Source organism: Pteropus vampyrus, unplaced genomic scaffold (assembly GCF_000151845.1).
Source record: "Pteropus vampyrus isolate Shadow unplaced genomic scaffold, Pvam_2.0 Scaffold20, whole genome shotgun sequence".
In the NCBI taxonomy this organism is placed as follows: domain Eukaryota; kingdom Metazoa; phylum Chordata; class Mammalia; order Chiroptera; family Pteropodidae; genus Pteropus; species Pteropus vampyrus.
The window spans coordinates 15,151,460-15,173,049 of record NW_011888801.1 but is presented as its reverse complement, the minus strand read 5'-3'; the positions used below and the strand labels follow the sequence as shown (position 1 = coordinate 15,173,049).

Here is a 21,590-nt window from a genome sequence, read left to right as displayed (position 1 = left end):
TCCATCTGGTAGTTCTGTTCTAATGATTGAGAGAAAAATGTACTAGTTAATCATGAATATTAATAATAATATACTCTGTAAGATTTTCTGCTTCGCCTAACCACAGAAATTTAACTCCCTGCTACCTTAACTACAAAGTATAATCAAATGCCAAAATAAAAAGTATAAAAGTTGTACTCAAATCACAATAAAACGGAACAGTGTCATACCGCCTCTGAGTTGTGTAGTTGACTGTCTCCCGCGCTGATGCCTTGCCCACCTTCGGGGCCTCCTGGATCCTGTCGTGGCTGGACTGCAGCACTTTGCCAATTGTCCTAATATTCTATATTAGAGTTCAGGATCTGGTCTAGGATCAAAGATTGCATTTAGTCATCATACTTCTTTAGTTGCCTTTAACTGGAAACATCTCCTCAGCCTTTTTTTTTTTAATCTTTGATGGCCCTGATAATTTTGAAGAGTATGGGCAAGTTATTTTACAGACTAGGTTTGTCTGATACTTCTTTATAATTAGATTAAGTTTTATAATTTTGGCAGGAACTCCACAAAGAACGTCCTCAGGGCATCATAGCAGGAAACTCATTTTTGCCCCATCATTAGCAATTAGTTTTGATTACTTTGTTAAAATGGTATCATTTTATTCCATTGAAAATTACTATTTTTCCTTTGGTAATTGATAAGCAATTTGGAGGGGAAACTTTGAGACAATATAATATTCTTGTTGATGAAAGATGTCCAGCCTATAAAAAAAAGTCTTATAAGAGTTTATTTGAGCAAATTGATGACAATTGCCAAGAAGCAAAATCTCTATAGATTGAGAAAATGCTCTGGAGAATGGCAGTTCTGCAGCTTATTTTAGACATTAGAATCAAAGGAAGAGACATAGGAGGGCTGCATGAAATTCAGTGGTGGTAGATTAGGGTGGGAGAAGAAAGCAAAGTGGGGGACTCTCTGAGAGTGGATGAAAAGTAAAACAGAGAGACACATACTTCTTTTACATTGGTGGGTACAGGATAGTTAATATTTACAGTACATAGAGATGGTATGTGAGTAATAAGATAACAATGTAGTCTTGTGCTCTGGTGTCCATGGTTGTGCCTTCAGGGGGTCTGGAAAAGAAAATTACTCTGACATTTCAAAGGTATGTTATCTTAGATGCACAAAGACAATAGACAATTTCAAAGATAAAGATTGACCTTTGTTAAGGAAGCCACAGGCCTAGGATGTGACTACCCACCATGACCCTCTTTTAGTTAGAAATTTTTCATTCAAATCACCCCGTGTGGTTACTTTCAGCCTCTGAGGGCCTCCCCTGAACTTCTCAGGTTTATTATGTGGCTCCTTTTCTGTCCACATTCTGTCCCTCATTAAACTTCCATTCACTAGTTTCAGCATCTTGTCTTTTTAAAAAAATCACTTTTGAGATTTAATTTATATACAATAAAATTCATCTAGTTTAAGTGTCCAGTTGGAAAAGTTTTGACAAATGTGTAGAATTGTGTAACTGTTAACGTAAGAAACATCCAAACCTATAAAAAATTTTTATAAGAGTTAATTTGAGCCAAACTGTGACATATGCCAGGGAGCAAGGTCTTAAATGCTCCCGAGAATGAATTTGCAGTTTCTTTTATGCATTTGAAATTAAGGAGAGAATCTAATCTAAGGAAGATTACATGAAGGTGGGTGAAAGCAAGGCAGGGATTGGATTACAGGATAGTTAACAAGATTATGTGCTCCCTTGAGGGTGGCTTAACCTCTGAGGGGTCTGAAAAGGAGGCATTTCAAAAGTGTGTTAACCTAGATGCACAAGAACAATAGACAGGGCTTCTTTAAGGCAAAGTTAAGCCTTTTACTAAAGAAGTTACATGCCTGGGCATGACAATCCACTATGACCTGCCAGTTAGGAATTTATGATCAGATCACTCTGTGAGGTAACTTTCTGTAGAACTCATTTTTCATCCATATAACCACCACCATAACAGAAATTTAGAACATTTCCCTCACTACAAAAAAGCTGAAAGAGGGGTCCTTAGTAATGTGAGACAACAGGCATAAACGTAGACATGGGCTGTCCTAATCTTAAAGAACAGTGAATCTCTTTCTGAATCAGTCCAAACCTTCAAGAGCATTGTCTTGGTAGAAATTCAGAACAGAAGCCCAAAGCAGAACAATGACCCCTTTGTTCAGAGTGGCACCTGCCTCCTCCCTGACTCAATGGATGGGAGGCCCTGAGGCAACAGACTTAAAGGGTATGATGAAACACTTGGAAATATGTCCAAAGTATCCCACCACACACTAGACTCTTACTTGTCCTCATTGCAAAGGCTCTTGTGGACCCCATGGCCTCTCAGAGAACACAGGGGCACTTTTAGATGTGTTCCCTCACCACCCTAGAAGCCCAGGAGACAGAAGATGTTGCTCCACACTGCTGCTGTCACTGTGTCCTACAGTATAGGAATATTCAAAGACCTCTCTTGGTCTCCCTGTGCCCCACAAGAAATGAGCACAGCTTTCCTTTCCCCACTTGAAGATCCTCTCACTTACTGAGGATTCTGTTATCTCTACTCTTTCCTCTGCTGCCCACCCTGGATGAGACAATGGGAAAGACACAGAGTTCCCTTTCAGGGACCAACATCAGTGATTCACTGTACTGCTCCCCTCTCCAACTCTCTCCTTTCCCCAGGTTTATGGGATTTTCATCTAATCTGGGCAGGTGTTAAGTATTTTTTGATGCTGAATGTTCAGGCTAAGAATTGAATTTGTTGATGCCCTCAAAGCCTTTTTTCTTTTAAAACTATTATCTCTGCCATGGGCTGTGCAAGTCTATTCTGAAATTAAAAGTTGAGCATTGAATCACTTCTTTCTGAATTACTTTAGGTAGCACCCTACACTCAGCACAGGGGTACCAGAAAGTAGAGTAGGATGAGAACAAAGGGCAAGCTTCTTTGGCTAATATTGTCAGTACCACCCCATTATTATACAGTTAATTTGGGGAAATAAACAAGACTTCATGTTTATCTACCTTAAATGTTATCATCATTTATCTAGCTTAGTTCCTCCTCCTTTTGACTCTAAGGCAAATTAAATACTTATTAAATATTTATCTTAGTCCCTCCTCCTTTTGACTTAAGGATAAACCAGATAAGGAAATATGCTTATTTACTTTTTATTTTTCTTTTCTGGTTATTGTCGCAGGTAGGAGGGAGACAAAGGTAAAGTAAAGATGACTGGAAAAGTAATACAGGATTAGATCCTATGATAGGGCACGAGTCTGGGCTTTGTAGAACAGAGTACCCGGGCACAAAGGGAAAAGGAAAGCCCTTTCCCAGCAGTGTGGAAGATGGTGAAGGTGCTGACCAAGCAGTGTGAGGCTAACTGGGGAGAAAAGGAGGCCATGTCCTCAAACTGCAGCTCAACCTAGGCATGTTTATTGTACAATGAATATAACACATTTATAAATATGTTAAAACTAATACCATTTTCATGTCTTTCAGAATTATGGATGGTTTCTCTTAGTGTTCATCCCAGACCTCAGGAGTGTGAGCTTGATTATAATGATTCTAGTGACTGTGACATCTTCATTTCTATGTGGTGAGATTTGAGGCATTGCTTTAAACAGTATGAGTGAAAGAGATCTCTGTGCACTTGGATATAACAGATGAGAAGCAGCATGGAATTTGAGAGGAGCTCCAACTCTGGAAAAAGTTAGAACTGGATTTGAGTCCCTAATTAGCTAGGCATCTTAAAGCTCTTTCAGCATGTCCATCAACAGAATGAGCATAACTGGACTACGAAACTAAACCAAAAAAACAATGTAAAGGAATTCATAAAGCACTACATAGATTTAACTCTTATTGCTATTTAAGCTAGTCAAATGCTTCGCAAGCTTGAAATTGTCTCCCACATTCCCTTTCTATACTTAAAATTCTGCTTTAGGTTGCATAAAGCTTTTGAGAGTGAATATTACCTCCATCTGCATCTCCTTGTATACTCTTGCCCACACAAAGATGCACACCCTTGTTTTTATGTGTGTCTGTTTGCTTTTACATTCCTGTTAAAGACACTTGGTATTAAAAGTTTTCTAACTGTTGATATACACAAGCTTCCATTTGGTGGAACCTGCTAGACACGTCTCTAAGAGAGGCCCCTCTATACTCTGAGAAAGGCACTGGATCCAGAGTTAGAATAAAAGAAATGTGACATTTATGAAGGCAATTAGTAGGAGTTTTACCTGTATTACCTTAACCTTCCCAACAATCCTAAAGAATAGTCATAAATGCATATATTTTAAAAATGAAGAAATAGGCTTAAAAACATTAAGTTACCTGTCCAAATTCACATGGCAGAAGCAAAATTTGAGCCCAGTTGTGTCTGATGCATTTAGCCTATTCTCTTTATACTTCTGAATGCCAACTAGCTAGATAACTAAACTTAGGTAACTTTCGCTTTCTCTCTAAGACTATTTACTCCTCAGTAAAATAATACCTTCCGTACCAATCTGTCCGCTTTTATATGTATCAATAAACAACTTATAAACTCTCTAATTGGGCTCACATAAAAGATTCTCAAGATCTAATGAGTCCAAAGAAATTTCTTTGAGAAAAATAAAAGAGAAAGTTAGGTTATGTGAATATAGTTTATTCATTTTAATCCAGCCATTCATGGAACAAACATTTATATTGTGTGTCTACCTTATGCAACATTGCTTTTTAAGGATTGGAGGACTGGTGAAAGACAGGGACACAAGCTTGCATCCTCCTGTCACTGAGGTCAGTCCACATTTTGGAGCAGGTGAGGCATAGCACTTGAGCAAGCAGAGGTGTCAAAGCAGAGAAAGAAGGGTTTTGTGTGATGGCAAGAACAATGGTAGAGAGTGACAAGGGCAAGGAGTAGTCTGCAAACTCATCAAGAAACAGTAGAGTGGCTAAGAACTTGGGCAGTGGGATTAGTTTATAAGAGTTTAAATATTGACTCCATCACACACTAGAAATGTGACCTTGGGCAAACTGTGCCTCAGTCTCCCTGTCTATAGAGTGAAGACTATAATGTAAGGTTTTATGAGTATTTAATGGGCTTGATATACATAATGCGAAAGAAGGTGTCAGCCTTGAAGTGAGTATTCAATAAATATTTGGAAAAATTTTTAAATGTTCTGTCTTTGAAAACAAAAACTATAAGTGAAATCTTAAGAAAGGTTTAATAAAAGAATATAAAGTATATCGCTTGTATCTGAAAGTATTTTTACTGTGTTGTGGATCACTTCTCCTGGCTCAACCAGGAATATTTAAATACAGAATATTTAAATCCAGGAAGCTAAGCAGAAAGTTTATATTTACTAACTAATCAAATTGAGACAAGGTTTAAGTAAGACTAAACTTGACTCCAGTTTATTATAAGTGGCAACATTTCCTCTGTTGTATTTTTCTGCCATTTAATGTAAAGACAAAAACTCTCTAAAATCAAAACTTTAAATTTTGTCAGAAATTATGAACCATGACCAGCTAATTAAGAGAAATCATAAAATATGACTGTCTAGAAGATTTTAATGATTCTTAAAGTGTAGTTATTATTAATTACTTTAAACATAAATAGAGCTTAAAAATGGACTTACTGCAGATGAACCTGTAGGGTATTATGCGAAGTGGAAAAAGTCAAATAGAGAAAAACAAATACCATATGATCTCATTTATACGTGGAATCTAAAGAACAAAGTAAATGAACAAACAAAACACAAACAGACTCATAGAGACAGAGAACAAACTGATGAACAAACAAATGGATGGGAGGTGGGTTGGGAAGCTGTGTGAAAAAGGTAAAAGGATTAAGAACAAAATGATAGTTACAAAACAGTCACAGGGATGTAAAGTACAGCATAGGGATTATAGTCAATAATATTGTAAAAACTATATGTAGTGCCAGCTGGGTACTAGACTAATTGGGGAATCACTTCTTCTATTATATAAATCTCTAACCACTATGCTGTATGCCTGAAACTAATAAAAAATAATATTGATTATGAACTGTAACTGAAAAAAATTTTAAAGGAGGGAAGGTGAAGGGGAATAAGAGGTTCTAGTTTACAGTTATAAAATAAATGAGTCATGTAGGTGTAATATACAGCATAGGGATGTAGTCAATAGTATTGTAGGTATCATATTGTTACTAGGCTTATCATAGTGATCACTTTCTTAGGTATATAAATGTTGAATAACTGTGGTGTACATAATATTGCATGTCAGTTACATTTTAATAAAAAAGCCTTTAAGAAAAAAATAAATACTGAGCTTTCTCAGGGAGAAAAATGAAAAAAGAAAGATGTTCAACATCACTAATCATCAGCAAAATGGAAATCAAAACAGTGAGATGTTACCTGTTAGAATGGCTCATCAAAAAGAAAAGAAATAAGAATTGGTGAGGATGAGGAGAAAAGAGAAGGAAACTTTGTGTACTGTTGGTGGGAATTTAAGTTGATGCTACCACTATGGAAAAGAGTATAGAAGTTTCTCAAAAATTAAAACTTAGAACCACCATATAATCTAGCCTGGGTATTTATCCAAGAGAAATAAAGACACCAGTTTGAAAAGATATCTGCACCCTGTGTTCATTGCAGCATTATTTACAATAGGCAATATATGGAAGCATCCTCGATAGAAGAATGGATAAAGAATATGTGATATACATATTTGTATATATATGTATGTATACACACAATGGAATATTACACAGCAATAAAAAGTGAAATCTTGTCATTTGCAACAACATGGATGGACCTAGAGAGTCTCATGCTAAGTGAAATAAGTCAGGCAGAGAAAGCAAATACTGTATGGTTTCATTTATATGTGAAACCTAAAAGGAAAAAAAAAAGAACAAACAAAACAAAACAAAAACATACTCATAGAAACAGAGACCTAAGGTTTTGTTGCCAGAGGAGAAGTAGATGATGGGGTTAGGTAAAAAGGGTGAAAGTAAATATAGTCAATAATATCGTGACAAGTTTCCGTAGTTCTTAAGATATTGTCAGCCATATTAGAAAAATGAACTTAAACTAGCACAGGCAAAAGGATACATTTTGGGTTTAAGTGTTCAGTCCAGAGGTGAATTAGCTTCTAGATTTACGGGCTCAGACTACATCAGACCTTATGATAGAATTTTCATTCTCCAGCAACCAGAAAGATGGAGGCTGATGCTATCATATGTATTCATTTATGCAAAATGAATGTGCTCATCTATTTCAACGATAAGACAAATCCAAGTTCATATACCAATAGATGCAGCAGAAGGTCTTTGACAGCATCAGGGATGCACTAAGGTGAGCCCCTACACCGCGTAAGGGAGTGTTGGCATATGATCTTTTCATGAGGCTTGGGCTTCTCATAACATTACCAGTGGATTCTGAGGAGGACTGTCCCAAAAGTGACCAAGGCAGATGTTACAAGCTTTCGTACGACCTAGACTTGGAAGTCCCAGAACATCCCAGCTGCCGTATTCCATTTGCTAAGCAGATTCAAGGGGAGGGGAAATAGACTTAATGCTTAATAGTGGGGAGACATTGCAGAAGAGCAGATATTATGGCCATCTTTGGAAAGCATAATTTGTCATGCTCAATGTTTGGCATCTCCCTTTTTACTCTTAAAAGTATATTTAGAGTTCTTTAATATATCAGTACATAGAGAACGACCTCATTCCTTTTTAACAGCTCGTTAGTCATCCTTTATGACTATGATAGTTTCTTTACGAGTTCTCTATAGATGGGTATTTAGATTCCCTCCCGTCCTTCTCTCTGTCTCTGTCTCTGTCTCTCTTTGTCTCTCTGTCTGTCTGTCTGTCTCTTTGTATGTGTCTTCCTAGAAGAAACAGTGCTATAATGAACATTTTATTGCTGATATATTTGTCAGACTCTTGACAATGCAACCAAAAGGTAAATTTGTACATTTTCACAATATAGAAATCAAAGATATTTTAGGCCAATATTTCTTACATGTGCTCCCTGTGTCAGAATCAACGGGGGCAGTGGGGGTGGGGGTGGCGGCAGGCTAGCTAAAAATGCATATTCCTGAGCCCCAGACCTATGAGATTATACTCTGCAGGGTGGGGGGTCCTAGGAACCTGTATTTTCAGGAGTTTCTTGGTGATTCTTATATACTCTAAAGTTTGAGAATAACGATTTAGTCCAACCACCATATTTTATAAGTGGGAAAACTGAAAGCAGATCGATGGTTGCTTGGTACTTCCCTTATGTTTCTGCCATATCCCTTAACACAAAATATTCTCTTCACGAAATGGAGAGTTGAATAACAGCCCATAATTAGTATCTCAATAATCCCAGAATTTAGCATCATGCTTGGTTTGAGATAAATATTTGCTGGATGTTAAAATCAGCTGACTACATATAAAGAGTTTATTTCTGAACTCTCAATTCTATTTCATTGATCTTTAAGTCTGTTCTTATGCCAGTACCACATCGTCTTGATTACAGTGAGTTTTTAGTGACAAAAATTCTCTTCTTGACCAAACTTTAGTCAGCTGCCTCTGAGCCTTCTTCTCGATTGGGCTTTAGCCTTAGAGTAAGAGAATTGCAGACTCTGCACAATTTTGTCCATTCCCTAACACTAAGAGACTTGAACAAACACTAGCACAGTTTCTAACAGCTCAAGGCTATATCCCTAGAATGACAACCCCTGAGAAAACTCAATGCTGCCAAAAGAATTTACTGTTTGTTCCAGTCAAAACCTGACTATAGACCCCGACCTCCCTTTTTTTAGAACGTTTACTACAGAAAACTTATAACTGTAAAACATCATTTCTCTGTTTGACATATAACTTCTATCACCCCAGAAATTTCTTTCTCTAGGACCTGAGAGCTAACCCTTTGAAAAGTAATCATCAAAGATAGAGCCCTCGGTCTCCCAATCTCTGTGGGAGGATAGGAGCCTAACTTCTATAAGCACCAGTTAGTAACACAGATGGCCTAATCACACTAACCAAATCTCTCTCCACTCCAATGTCCTTCAGTACTTTTCCTTTAGCACAGCTCAGCATTTAAAATGCCTCCTGCCTTATTTTTTTGTGGAGTTGAGCTCAGTTTACACTAGAGAGCCTCCCCTACTGCCGTCATTTGAATAAAACCTGTCTTTCCATTTTTAACAAGAGTCTGGTACAAAAAATTTTGCAGGGTGAGGCAACTTTTCACTAACCTAAAAACTCTCGGAAGAGCTTTGGGGCATTTGTGCCTGTTTTGGCAAAGACACTCCTGGACAGTGGTGATAAACGGCATAGTGGCCAGTGAAAGAGATCAGCAGGCCCACCAGCACTGGTGTCTTCATTCTCTAGTAACGGGGGAATTATACTTTTGTGCAGGCAGCTGAAATCAGCATTTCGGTTGGTAGCCAACTCTCTCAAGTGCCTTCTCATATAAAACAGTACACCTCCCTTTGCCTGGAACAATAGTGTGATTAATCTGTTATTGGTTTGGAGTATGTTATTTCTTAATTGGCTTATTAAGAGATATTATCCTATATACTATAGGTTTGCAAATTTATTATAATTCCACAGCAAACCTGTGCTAATTAAATTCTGGCAAAGACGATTCAGTCTCTGAACATATCTTCTGCTGTCTTCCACAAAACTCTCCTACTCTACTCCTGCCTCTTAGCCCTCAATCCCAAGGGGCTTCTGGAAGGCACTGCTATTAGTGAACTGTGAAGATTGCTGGCTGACTTTTTTGTCTCTGATTCTGGTGGCCACATGTACTTTGCAGGTGCTCCTCTATGACAAAAGAGAATCAGGGCTGGTGGTGCTGGTGTGCATCAGTTTAGAGGTACAGGTGGATAAATGGCCACTGCTCTGAGACCCCAGAGGGTCTCCACCCACCATGCTGAATATCCTGGCACCTTTATACCTCACCAGACACAGAAATGAAAGAGGCAACATCTGGCACAGTAGGGGCTCACAGACAGACTGCTGGCAACTGTACTAATGGGTCAATGGTTGAGTCATGCTGGTTGTTCAACATTTGAATACCACCCCAGAAAGAAGAAAGAAACTGTCACCAACCAAAGCCTTTATTGTCACCACCTTATTTTCAAAAGAAAGCAAGCATTCATTTCACAAAGAGTACATTAAGGTCAGGGAAGCAGTGGTTTCTGGGTTCTTTGCATAATTGCTCTAAACCGTAAACACACGATCCTTGACCAAATAGCCTTTAGTCCACTTGACAAATAAGATTCTGAGCCTCCTTGGGGATTCCTGGATCTGCCCTTTCTCTAGGATAAAATCTGGTTAGGTTCCTCAGTGGTTAATTCCAGACATGTTTGTTTGCTCTAACTCTACTTCTTCATTTCAGTGTTTCATTTGTTGTTTTCACACTTTTCTAGATAATTGTCTTGCAGGGGAAAAAAGTTATTTACCAGCAGTATTCCCGGTCCCTGGCTTCCTAGCTTCATGCACATTCTTTTAATATCTCCCCAGGTTAGACAAAGTAGACAGTGCCCCTGGATGGCACAGGAGACCCATACCTACTACAGTGCTTACTGTTCTATTAGTGGCTTTACAGTCTCATTATAAGTTTTCCTTGGAACTACGGAATCTGTGTCTCATTGTCACCCTTGCCCCATAGGGGTTTGTTCACCTTACTGCATCCTTGATGTTGTCAAAGACCTTCTGCTGCATCTATTGGCATATGAACTTGGATTTGTCTTATTGTTGAAATAGATGGGCATAATCATTTTGCATAAATGAGTACATATGCCTCCATCAGCCTCCAACTTTCTGGTTGCTGGAAAATGAAAACTATCATAAGGTCTGACATAGTCTGAGCCTGTAAATCTAGAAGCTAGTTCACCTCTGGACCGAACACTTAAACCCAAAATGTATCTTTTTGCCTGTGCTAGTTTAAGTTCATTTTTCTAATATGGCTGACAATATCTTAACAATTGTGGAAACTGGTCCTGCGGTGTGGTATCAGACTCTAAAATGAAAAACAGACAGGGGGTTGGATCTCCAGTGAGGATCTCTTTTTTCCTGGTTGGAACTCAACAATTCACATGTGCTAGATACTTTCCATCTGCCCCTTTAGCCCACTTGTCACCAAAAAAGATGGAAGAAGTCCTTGGGAAGGTGTGTGTGGAGCAGGGGACTGAGATCCAGATGGCACATCTGGGACAGGGAAGGGACCCAGAGGGACAGTTGAATGGATAGGAGAAGGTGCAAGTCAATGTGTAGAAGACAGGTGAGGTAGTTCTCAGCTCTGGTCTCTATGAGATAAGCAGTGAGATTATCTTCAGGGTGTGAAGGAAGCCTGCATGGGTGGGAGGTTTAAGAGATGTGATGACAGCTTGGAAAGGCTCTGGAGAACAACTAGACCATGACAGATGGGAGACAAGTAATCAACTTGAAGACTGGTGAATGAGGCCCCCACTGATTGGGAACCCAACTCTTCAGTGGCTTCACCAAGGGCCATGTGGCTCTAGGTGGTGAGCAGCTCTGTGGGGTAGAGCTGGGGAAGGAACCTGTAGGGTCAATCTGCAGGTGGGGATAGGGTGGTGCAGTAGGAGGTGGGATGCTGAGGAACTCACACTTTAGCTGACATCCTATTGGAATACATCTTCCCTTGTATGGCAAACTGCAGTCAAGTGAGATAACACCTCTGACCACAGTAGCCAAAATTCCCAGAGAGAGTTACCAACAGGAACAATATCCATTATGAAAATTCCAAAACCTGGCTTCCAAAAACCATCTTACAGTAGCTTATTAGGTTTTAGGTGGCGATAGAGAATGGAATATTCTCTCCCATTGCCACCTAATCAATCAAGTATCAGCAGGTCTAAGCTTCTGCTGGCAAAATAGTATTTCCCATTTCAAAGATAGCTCATCCCAAGAGATTAAAAGTTAGACCAATGGTGTCCAACAGGAACTCCTGAACATTCTTTGTCATAATTATAGCAAGAAAAGCCTAGTTTAGAAAGAAAAGTATAGAGAGAAAAGCCTGGTCTTTGCAGTAGTCCTGGAGGGAAGCACCTGAGACACCTACTTTCATTCTTCATCTGTCCTTTGCCCTGCTGCCTGAGACCATAGTCATTTCCCTCTGACAATGTATGGGACTCTACAATTTACTAGCTAGTCACTGGACTTTCTCAAGCTAAGTCCTGGTCCATAAGGTCAGAGTATGCAATCTTCCACTGGCTCCTTCAGCTCTGAGATGCTACAGATTACAACAGTTGCTGTTTAATAGATATAATAGGATTTGTTACAGTGAAACTGTTTTAAAGGCTCACTTGTAAAATCAAGTCAGTAAAACAAGTAGGTACATATAAAGGGCCAGAAATGTTTTTCTGTAGCATCTCTCTCCCATGGGAGGCAGAAATCTATGTTAATTTAATTAAAATACCGGCAATCTATCAATTCAGCAAACATGAATTCCCCTGGGCTAAGTTAGGAAAGCTATATTTCTGAAAATAAGATAATCCTGGATTGAGACTCAAAGGATTTGCTAAGCAATCAGAAGGCCTTGAATGGGCACTCAACAAATATTTGTCAAACAAATGATTAAAATTCTTGCATATGCCAATACTTGATCCATCTTTTTTCCAAAGGATCATCTGTGAAATTAGAGAAGAGGACCAAATTACAAGAAAGTGAGGTGGGGGGATCAACAGAAAAGGTGTTTACTCAGCAGATACGATGGGATGTCACAAGGTATCTCATAAAATGTGAAGTTGAAGCTACCTCCGAGAGGAAATTAGCAAGTAAAAACCTACATGTACCAAAATCGCCCATCTACAGAAGGCAGCTTCTCCCACCTTCCCTCTTCACCAGAATCACCAGCTGCAGACCACACAATAGGAAGGGTACATTCCTACTGAAATGTGCACTTATGCTCGTGGCTCATGAAATGTCCCAGTGTGAAGGCAGATGGCATATTACAGAGACAGAACTGGGCAGGGCATCACTAACACTTCTCAAAGTAGAGGAGACTTCAGCCACCAGATTCACAGGAGAGAAAGATGCAGCAAACTGCTGTTGCTCGAAGGTGCCACCATTTAAAAAAATGATGACATCACCCTTTATCCGGAATTGGCTGAATGCTTTAGACGCATTTCTCATTTATTTTTTATGCAAATCCTTTGACAAGGAGATCATCATTCCTATTTGATAAACGAGTAAAATAAAGGCCAGAGATGTTAAGAAATTTGCCCAAGGTCACACAGCTATGCAGGGGAAGAATTTGGATTAGAACCTACTTCTGTCCTAACCTCTACACTAAATCTCCTTGTTCTCATTCTGCAGTTACCCAGCAACTCAGGCAGTGTTTTCTAAAGAAGGAGACTGTGGTCATCAGATACAGTGAGATACAGGAGAGAGTGAAGATTGGGAGCCAGCAGATCTGAGTTCCAATGCAGGTACTCTCATTTACAAGCTGTGGGATAGTGAGAGGGTCTTCTGTTTCCTCTCTGTAGAGTGGGACTACGTAGGGACCTCATCATGAAAACCCCTTTTACAGTCTACTGCAGGGCAGCCTCTTCATACATGTTGTTCCTTTTCCCTTTCCCTCCCCAGTGTCATGAAGGGGACTCTGTTAAGTTGACATTCATATATAGGCTTCTTGGGAGTTTGGTACAACCCCATGGGGTCACAGGTCAAAATCAGCAGTGACTTTGTTCATATACTCACATGTCAAGTATCACAGCCTAGAACAGTGTAACCCCACCAGAACACTATTCTTCATAAAAACCTGGCAGCTGAGCAAAACAATTGCCCAGAAGAGTTCCTTCACTTTGTCTTTTTTAACTACAGCAATATAGAATACACTGGCACAACAGTCTTTGCCTTGAAAGTCCATTTCAAAGGAGAGTAATGGAATATTTTCTTGGAGCCTGGGATAGCCTGGTAACCACCCTCAGATGCCATTAGTGACTTGAGTGGAGGAAGAGGCTGGCATAGAGTGCACAGTCTCCTGGTGCAATGAGGAGAGCACACGTGCTCCTCCACCAGTGTTTTAAAAGTGGTGTGAATCATAGGCTTTTCTTGCTCCACCAGATATAGTGCACACATATACACGCACACACAAAGGTAAATAGAAAATGTATCAAAGACCTTTATAAAAGCTATTTAGTGGAGGTTGTCAATTATGAAGAGCTTAGACCATGACCCAGTGTTACTCTGGGCAAGTGACAGGGTCAGAGTGACGTATCACATGTATTGGTGAGCCTCCAGTTACTCGACACTGCTTCTAAAGTAACATGGGTGAAAAAACCCCAGAAAGCCAAGTGGAATTGTATTAAATGGGAACTGGACAGACCAGAAAGCGCATATAAAAACTGATGAAATCAGAGTAAAGTCTACAGTTCAGTTATAATGTTGTACTATTGTACCAATGCCAATTTCTTGGTTTTGAAAATGAACTTTGGTTATTTAAGATGTTATCATTGCAGAAGATGGGTACACAGGAACTCTCTGTACTTTGCAACTTCTTGTGAATCTCAAATTATTCCAAGATAAAAAGTTTTAAAAAAATGGGAATGGGGCTCAGAGGTATATGAGCACATAATGGTAGTAGCATGGCTGGTAATAGCAAAACTTGGAATCAACTTAAATAGCCATCTTGTTGCTAGGAGACTGATTATGTAAATTTTAGTACATTCATACAGTAGGATATTAGGCAGCCATTAGAAAGAATAGAGCACAAAAAGAAGAAAGCAAGACACAGAACAGTGTGTGCAACACATCAAGAATTGTGTTCCAAATAGCATGAGTTCTAGCAAGAAGAACTGAGAGACTGGGGGACAAGTAGGAGAGACTTATTTTTTTAAAAGAGGATTTTAAATGCACATGTATTACCTATTTAAAAGTAAAATGTTTTAAAATGTGACAAATCCCCAAAAGAAGCCTTAAAACCTTTCTAGCTGTTAAACATATAAAATTAAGGCAAGGAACCATATAATAAATACTTGATAGATCTAACTAAAAGTTTAAAATCTCTATATGTCAAAACATATCACTTTAAAGGTAAAAATAGAATGGAGGAAAATTTCTTATTCCTCAGGTCTAACTCCAGAGTCAGTGTTAGATGAAAAAGTGATGAAAATATTTGTGGTGTATGCAACAATTGCAGATTAATATCTTTAAAATATTAAGAGCCTATTTACTAATCTGGAAGGAAAATATAAACACCCCAAAAGAAAAAAAAAAAGTAAGACAAGGATACGAGTGAACAGGCTACTCATGGAAGAAGGAATACAGTTGGCCAATAAGTATACCAAAAAATGTCTACTCTTGCCCAACTTCAAAGAAAAGTAAATTAAAAAACAATAACATTTCCAACCTATCAGATTACCAGATAATGAAATAATAATACCTTTTACCCAGAAATTCTATCTCTACAAATTTGTCCTGAGGAAATTAATGTGTGGAAAATTTTATCTAAAGGTCAAAATTCTAATTAAAAGAAAAGTCGGAAACAACCTGAGTGTTCAACAAAAGGTGATTAATCAAATAAATGAAGGCTTAGCCATTCCATGTAGTAAAATGTAGCCATTAAAATAGTGATCAGACCTCTATTTATTGATATGCAAGTATGGTCATATCATTACTAAATGAATAAAGCAGATTGCATAACTATGCTATAACCTGTGTATAACAGTATGTACAATGTCCCAAATTAGGCAAAAGTGTATGTAATTTTGTCTCTCCTAAATGAAAATATGCCTAGGATGCTCTTAAAGGAAATCCTCCAAAATTCTGACAACAGCTATCTTGGGACAGTACAACAAACAGCATTTTTCTTTTTGCTTATCTCTGTTCTCTCTTTTTCGGCCACACGTATGGAGTGTGTGTGTGTGTGTGTGTGTGTGTGTGTGTGTGTGTGTGTGTGTGTGTGTGTGTACATACACATGTGCCTCTTTAATTAATTAATTAATTAAGGGGACAATAAGGTTTGTTCAGTCTGTTAAGATGAAAGTTGAAATAAGGTCAAAATCAAGGAGTGGCACCCACACCTGTTCACAACATTCCTCCCCCATCATAAGCCACAATTCGAGCTTCTGGGTAGGGGCAGATAGGACAACCTTCTTGCCAGCACCTAGTGAGTGGCAGATGAGCTCTTTTTAGCTATGGCACTGATTGGCATGTGGGACATCTGCATAAAACCAGGTGTAGTTCTACTCGGCATGGCTGCACTGCACCAGAGACTGTGCCAGTCTTTGAGAAGGATATAGACAGGAATAAGTTATGGACACTGTCTTCATCACAAAGTTCTTAGTTGTGACCTGCTTCAACAGAACCTGTTCCAGTCTGTGTGAGCAAAAGAGGAATTTACTAAAGATGTCAGTCAGCTCACAGTCTTTGTGGAAAGCTAGAGACACAGATTTGGTTGCCACAAGGCCAGATGAGTCACCCAAAACCCCACTGCTGATGGCTCCAGCAAGATCTCTGCTACTGCTCATAGTCATTACCCCTCGCACAACTGTCACAGCATACTGGACTGCAAAAACCTTTGTCCTAGGCACCACCTTGTTTGCCTTCATTGCAAAGGGACTCTACATGATACCAGTTTCCATTAATCCTCTTTAAGGGAGTCCTGCTATGTGTGTCTGATTGTGGAACTTAGGTGACGTGCCTGTGACAAGGACGTTAGGACCTAAAATCCTAGATAAGGTGGGACTCACACTGTGAGAAATTCTTCAAACTTGGTGTTTCAAAAGAAATTGAGAGGCCACCAACCACGACGAATGTGCCCCGACTTCGAGGAACTGAGAGTCCCTGGGGCAGCTTAAACATATGCAGGTGAAAGCAGAAGTATGCAGGAGCCTGTGGTGTCCATGGTGTGTGGGGAGGCAGCCCTTCAATGGATCAAGAGAGCTAACCCACATGGCATAGGGTGGTGGCAAGACTGTTTTTAGGAGTGGTAGAAGATGGCACAGAAAAGGATTGCTGTGGCCAACTCTGAAGAGCTTTGAGAGCCAGTTGGCTCTCTTTGAGGCCTGAGCTCTTGTCTGTGGATAGAGCGAACACAGGGTAAAATTTTAGGCACTGTAGCCAGCTGTGGGGGAACATTTTGGGATAAAATGGTGTTATGGACTGAATTGTGTCCCCTCAAGTTCATATGTTGAAGTTCAGAATGTGGCTGTATTTGGAAATAGGTCCTTTAAAAAGGTAATTAAGTTAAAATGAGGCCATTAAGGTGAGCTCATAATCCAGTATGACTGGTGTCCTCATAGGAAGAAGAGATTAGGACACAGATGCACACAGAGGGAAGACCCAGTAAAGACACAGGGAGAAGGCAACTATCTGCAAACAAAGGAGAGAGACCTCAGAAGAAACCAACCCTGCCATCACCTTGATCTCAGACTTCTGGCCTCCAGAATTGTAGAAAATTAATATTTGTTGTTTAAGCTTCCCAGTCTAACATATCTCAGGAAAGGGAAGTTCTCTTTTTCTCTGCCCTTTCATGTCAAGAGCAAATACATATTCAAGGGTAGAGATGGCAAGAGTAAACCTAATCGGGGTGGAGATGTAATTTATGAGTAACTCATAAATCATCTGAAACCAGTTTCCTGTTGCTAGTCAACCCTCTGTAAACACTGTGTGTCCTTGGCACATTAGCTTTCCTAATGATGCCAGATGTGTGATTGCCTTCTCCTATATAAGTTTACTGTGACTTTCCCTGGATGCACATACCTATAAGGACTCCTGCTTGTCACAATGGTAGGTAACTGGCTTCATATATAAAGGTCAGAAAAGAAAAAGTGTATATAGTATATTCTTTATTTTAATGGGTTATGATGCATGTTTCTACTAAATACAATTTAATGGTAACTGTGACCTAGTTATGAATCTTCTATAGATTACTTGCAATTCAATATGTAGAATGTAATGAGAATCTGGGAGCTTGTGAAAATCTTAATTAATCTAGCACTATTTCTATAAGATCAAAGCTGTTGTTTCTTCCAGTAATTTTAGCATTCAATTAGAGTTTATATGTGTCTCTAAATCTTGTGAAATTAAATATAATTTCAGAGCTACAACACTGCATAATTTTACAGATGAGAACTTGAGCCTGGGGAGGGGAAGACGCTGCTATGGGGGTCTCATTATGAGCCAGTGGGGAGCTAAGATGGGAACCCACATGTCCCCCTCTTTAGGCTAGTGGCTCCCAAACTGGACTGCACAGTGGAATCACCTGGGGATCTTTGATAAATACCGATACCTGACTCCCACATCAGACACTGTGAGTTAATTGGTGTACAGTGTGGCCTTGAGAATTGGATTTTTAAAAGCTGCCCAGGTGATTTTAATGTTCAGCAAAATTTGGAAGCTATCACCCTTCACAGTGTATCATGTTGTATCAAGAAAGAATTTTGCACCAAAATCTATAAAAACTCATCTAGGCCTCCTTCCTGTCTTTAATTCAAACTTGATCTTTTAAAAATATCCTTTGCTAGATCCAGTAAAAGGGAATGAACTGGGCTGCTCTAGGGATGCAAAGAAGAAGAGGAAGGAAGTGGCCAACAGACAAGAGTAGACAAGTGAGATTTGCAGATCCTCAGAAATGGACTCTGGGCATCCCTTGGACGACATCTCAGAAACTGTCTCAGAAAGATGGAGCTTGGAATAGTAGAAAAGAGGTGGGGTGGGATCCTTCTGCTCCACGCAGATCCCTTCTCCAATCTCAGAGTGAACTTTGTAAGTTGCAGATCTGGCAATGCCCCTGCCCTACTTAAGTTAAGACCCTTGAAGATGCCTCACTCTTATTCATGTGGGAAAGACACAAGGAGCAGCAACTTACCCAGAGACACAATTTCTAGGGGCACTGCCAGCCTACTTCACCCCAAGCCTGGCATGAAGCCACACCATCTAGAAAGCAAAACAAATGCCTGTCTTGTCGCTACACTTCCTTCTATGCCTACACATATCAGGTGGCCACCTTTACTGAATGCAGGAAAGGAAACAAAGGAGGAAAGAGGTGGAGGTGGAGGAATTGAACATGGAAACAAGAAGGGACTTTAGAGCCTCTCTACTCAGGTTGTCCTTAGACCAGCAGCATATGCATCATCTAGGAGCTTGCCAGAAATGTGGACTCTTGAGTCCCACCAAAGAAGAATCTGCATTTTACTTAGCATGATCTCCCAGAGATTCATATTCACATTAAAGCAGCACTGTTTTTGATCCTGTTTCTTGTGCTCCTCTCCTGGGGTACTTGGTAAAGATGCAAAGGACTTGGCCCTGTCCTTCAACGAGCTTAAGGCTGTGTATTAGCTCTCAGCAGCCTCTCCAATCAAGTGGGAGAACTCCTCTTTTAACAGGAGAGAAACTGAAGCCAAAGCAAGGGGCGAGGAGCCAATGGCAGGCTATATGTAAGATATTGTCAACTAATTAATCTCAAAAATGAATACTTTGCTCTCCCCACTCACCATGTTTGGACTCTATCCTTGAGTCATTCGAAGACTGTTTCTTTTATAATAAACTTTTATATGTATTTATAAATGTACTTTCTGGGGTTTCTATGTTGTTCACTTTACCTGACATTTTATTTTTATATCAGTAATGCACTTCAAGTAGCAGCAGTTCATAATTAATTTTAGACTTCTTATAGAACAAGTACGCTCACCCTATCTTCTTTTTAAAAAGGTTCTTGAAAATTCCTACATTAAGGTTTGTTTATTTATTTAGCTTGCTCATCTCAAAATGATGACAAGAGCAACTTGATACTTTCCTTTGTCCTGCAGATCCAGTATCAGCTTGATGAACTGATACATTCATATAGCCATCAACAATGCCTTTATCACCTGGAAAATGAAGTTCTTACTGGGGTATCTGTCCTTTGAACTATACATATTCTGCAAAACAGCTAAAAATCAACATCTACAAGGGTCTTCTGAACCTCTTCTGTAATAAAATAGCATACTATAATTATAGGCCTATGACATTTGACTCACGTTTTGCTTTTTTTTCCAGTTTATTTTAGTAACTTGTGTAGGTCTTATTCTTTTGCTGGATTACTTGAGGGTAGAAGCTCCACCTTTAAATCACCTGCCAGAGCCCAGCAGAGATCCCCATATAGGACACTCAGTCAATGACTACCACCTGAATCCATTCATTCTCCTTTTGTCATTCTATTTTATATTACAGAAAGCTCTTCTGTGCAGGCTCATGGTTTGGTCCACCTTTGTGACTTTATGCAATGCCCAGTGCTATTTCATGCCTAATATGTACACTCCAGGTGATTTATCTAATGGTAAGTCTTGGCTTTTCAAGTTTATTATTTTACTGCAGCCTGATAGACGTGAACTTTTGGCAGATGATGGCCTTTAAGTCTATAAGAGATGGAGGATTAAGGCAGTTATAGGAATGGAGTAAAATGAGGGACTTCAGTTTGCCATTTATATAAGACAATGATTCTCAACCCTGGCTATATGAGAATTGCCTGGAGAGTTTTTTGAAACCTACCAATGCTCGGTTTCTATCCAAGACCAGGTAAATCAGAATCTCTGAGGTAAAAGCTGCATATTTAAAAGCTTCTCAGTTGATGCCTACATGCGGCCAGAGAATCATCAATTATTCCAAAGCACTACTTCTCACACTTTAATGTGTGTATAAACCCCCTGAGAATCTTGTGAAAATACAGTTTCTGATTTTGTGGGCCTGGAACGAGGGTGAGAGTTTGCATATCAAACACGGCCTCAGGTGATACCAATATTACTAGTCTCTAAAGCACTCTTGAACCATCAAGGATTAAAGCAGTGGTTCTCACCCTTGGTTGAATATTTGTATCACTTGGGGAGCTTTCTAAAAATGTGGCAGCCTGGGCCCCATGCCCAGAGATTCTGATTTCATTGTTCTGGGGTGAGGCCCAGGCATAGAATAAAAAAAAAACACCGAAGAGGTTCTACATGCACATTGAGGTTGAGAAGCAAAGCAAAAAGGAAGTGGAAAAATGAGACATTCATTGAGAGAAAACCCAGAAGAAAAAACTTGGCCCCAAGTACCTTTAGGATCATAATAATTACCTGATTAAAGAGGAGGAACTTATTTATTTTTCTTGAAATGGCTGTTCTGAAATAAAATCTGAAAGGATTTAATAAGCTTGCTATAGGTAAACATGATCAGTGGCATGAACTGGACAGTACCAGAATTTAGCTGTGGGTGAACACAGAAGCACTCTTTTAAATGCCTTTTTAATTGATGAGAGTCTCCCTCTCTGGGAGGGGTGCAGATTGCAGGGGCTGGCCCCAGTGTCCTACAGGCCTTGTTCTGGTTGCATAACTTGGGGACCCTACTGATGATGCCATGTACTGATGATGCCATGTGCTGATGATGCCATGTACTGATGATGCCATGTGTATAATTTTAGAATGTAAGGATCTCGATGGAGTCACACACCCACTGAGCTCAAAGTGGAAGACTGAGAACTGTGAGGAGTGTTCTTGTGGCCAAGATGGAATTTCCTGTTGCAACATGTAAGTCTCAAGCCAGCGGGGCCAAGAGGGGGATGCGCTGCTGTTGGGCTACTCTCTGAGGTACAGCTACTTCCATTTTCAAAATTTCATCCTGAAGGGGGTTTAGTTTTTATTCCTACTTCTTTCTTTCTTTCTTTCTTT

General features: G+C 39.5%; 1 protein-coding gene across 5 annotated transcripts in view; it reads left to right on the top strand.

Annotated features, from left to right (window-relative positions):
- Positions 1 to 21,590, top strand: part of MSMB (microseminoprotein beta) — a 72,839-nt gene that overhangs the window by 47,812 nt on the left and 3,437 nt on the right. The window contains exons 2-5 of one of the 5 annotated variants that reach the window (XM_011355462.2): positions 3,492 to 3,588; positions 13,282 to 13,394; positions 20,122 to 20,227; positions 21,344 to 21,449. In XM_011355462.2, the coding sequence (XP_011353764.1) occupies positions 13,389 to 13,394; positions 20,122 to 20,227; positions 21,344 to 21,449 (218 nt within the window). In that variant the 5' untranslated portion in view covers positions 3,492 to 3,588; positions 13,282 to 13,388. Of the gene's footprint in view, positions 1 to 3,491; positions 3,589 to 13,281; positions 13,395 to 17,610; positions 17,698 to 20,121; positions 20,228 to 21,343; positions 21,450 to 21,590 lie in introns of those variants that run through there. The other 4 variants (XM_023527979.1, XM_023527982.1, XM_023527980.1 and 1 more) reach the window with 4 other exon arrangements.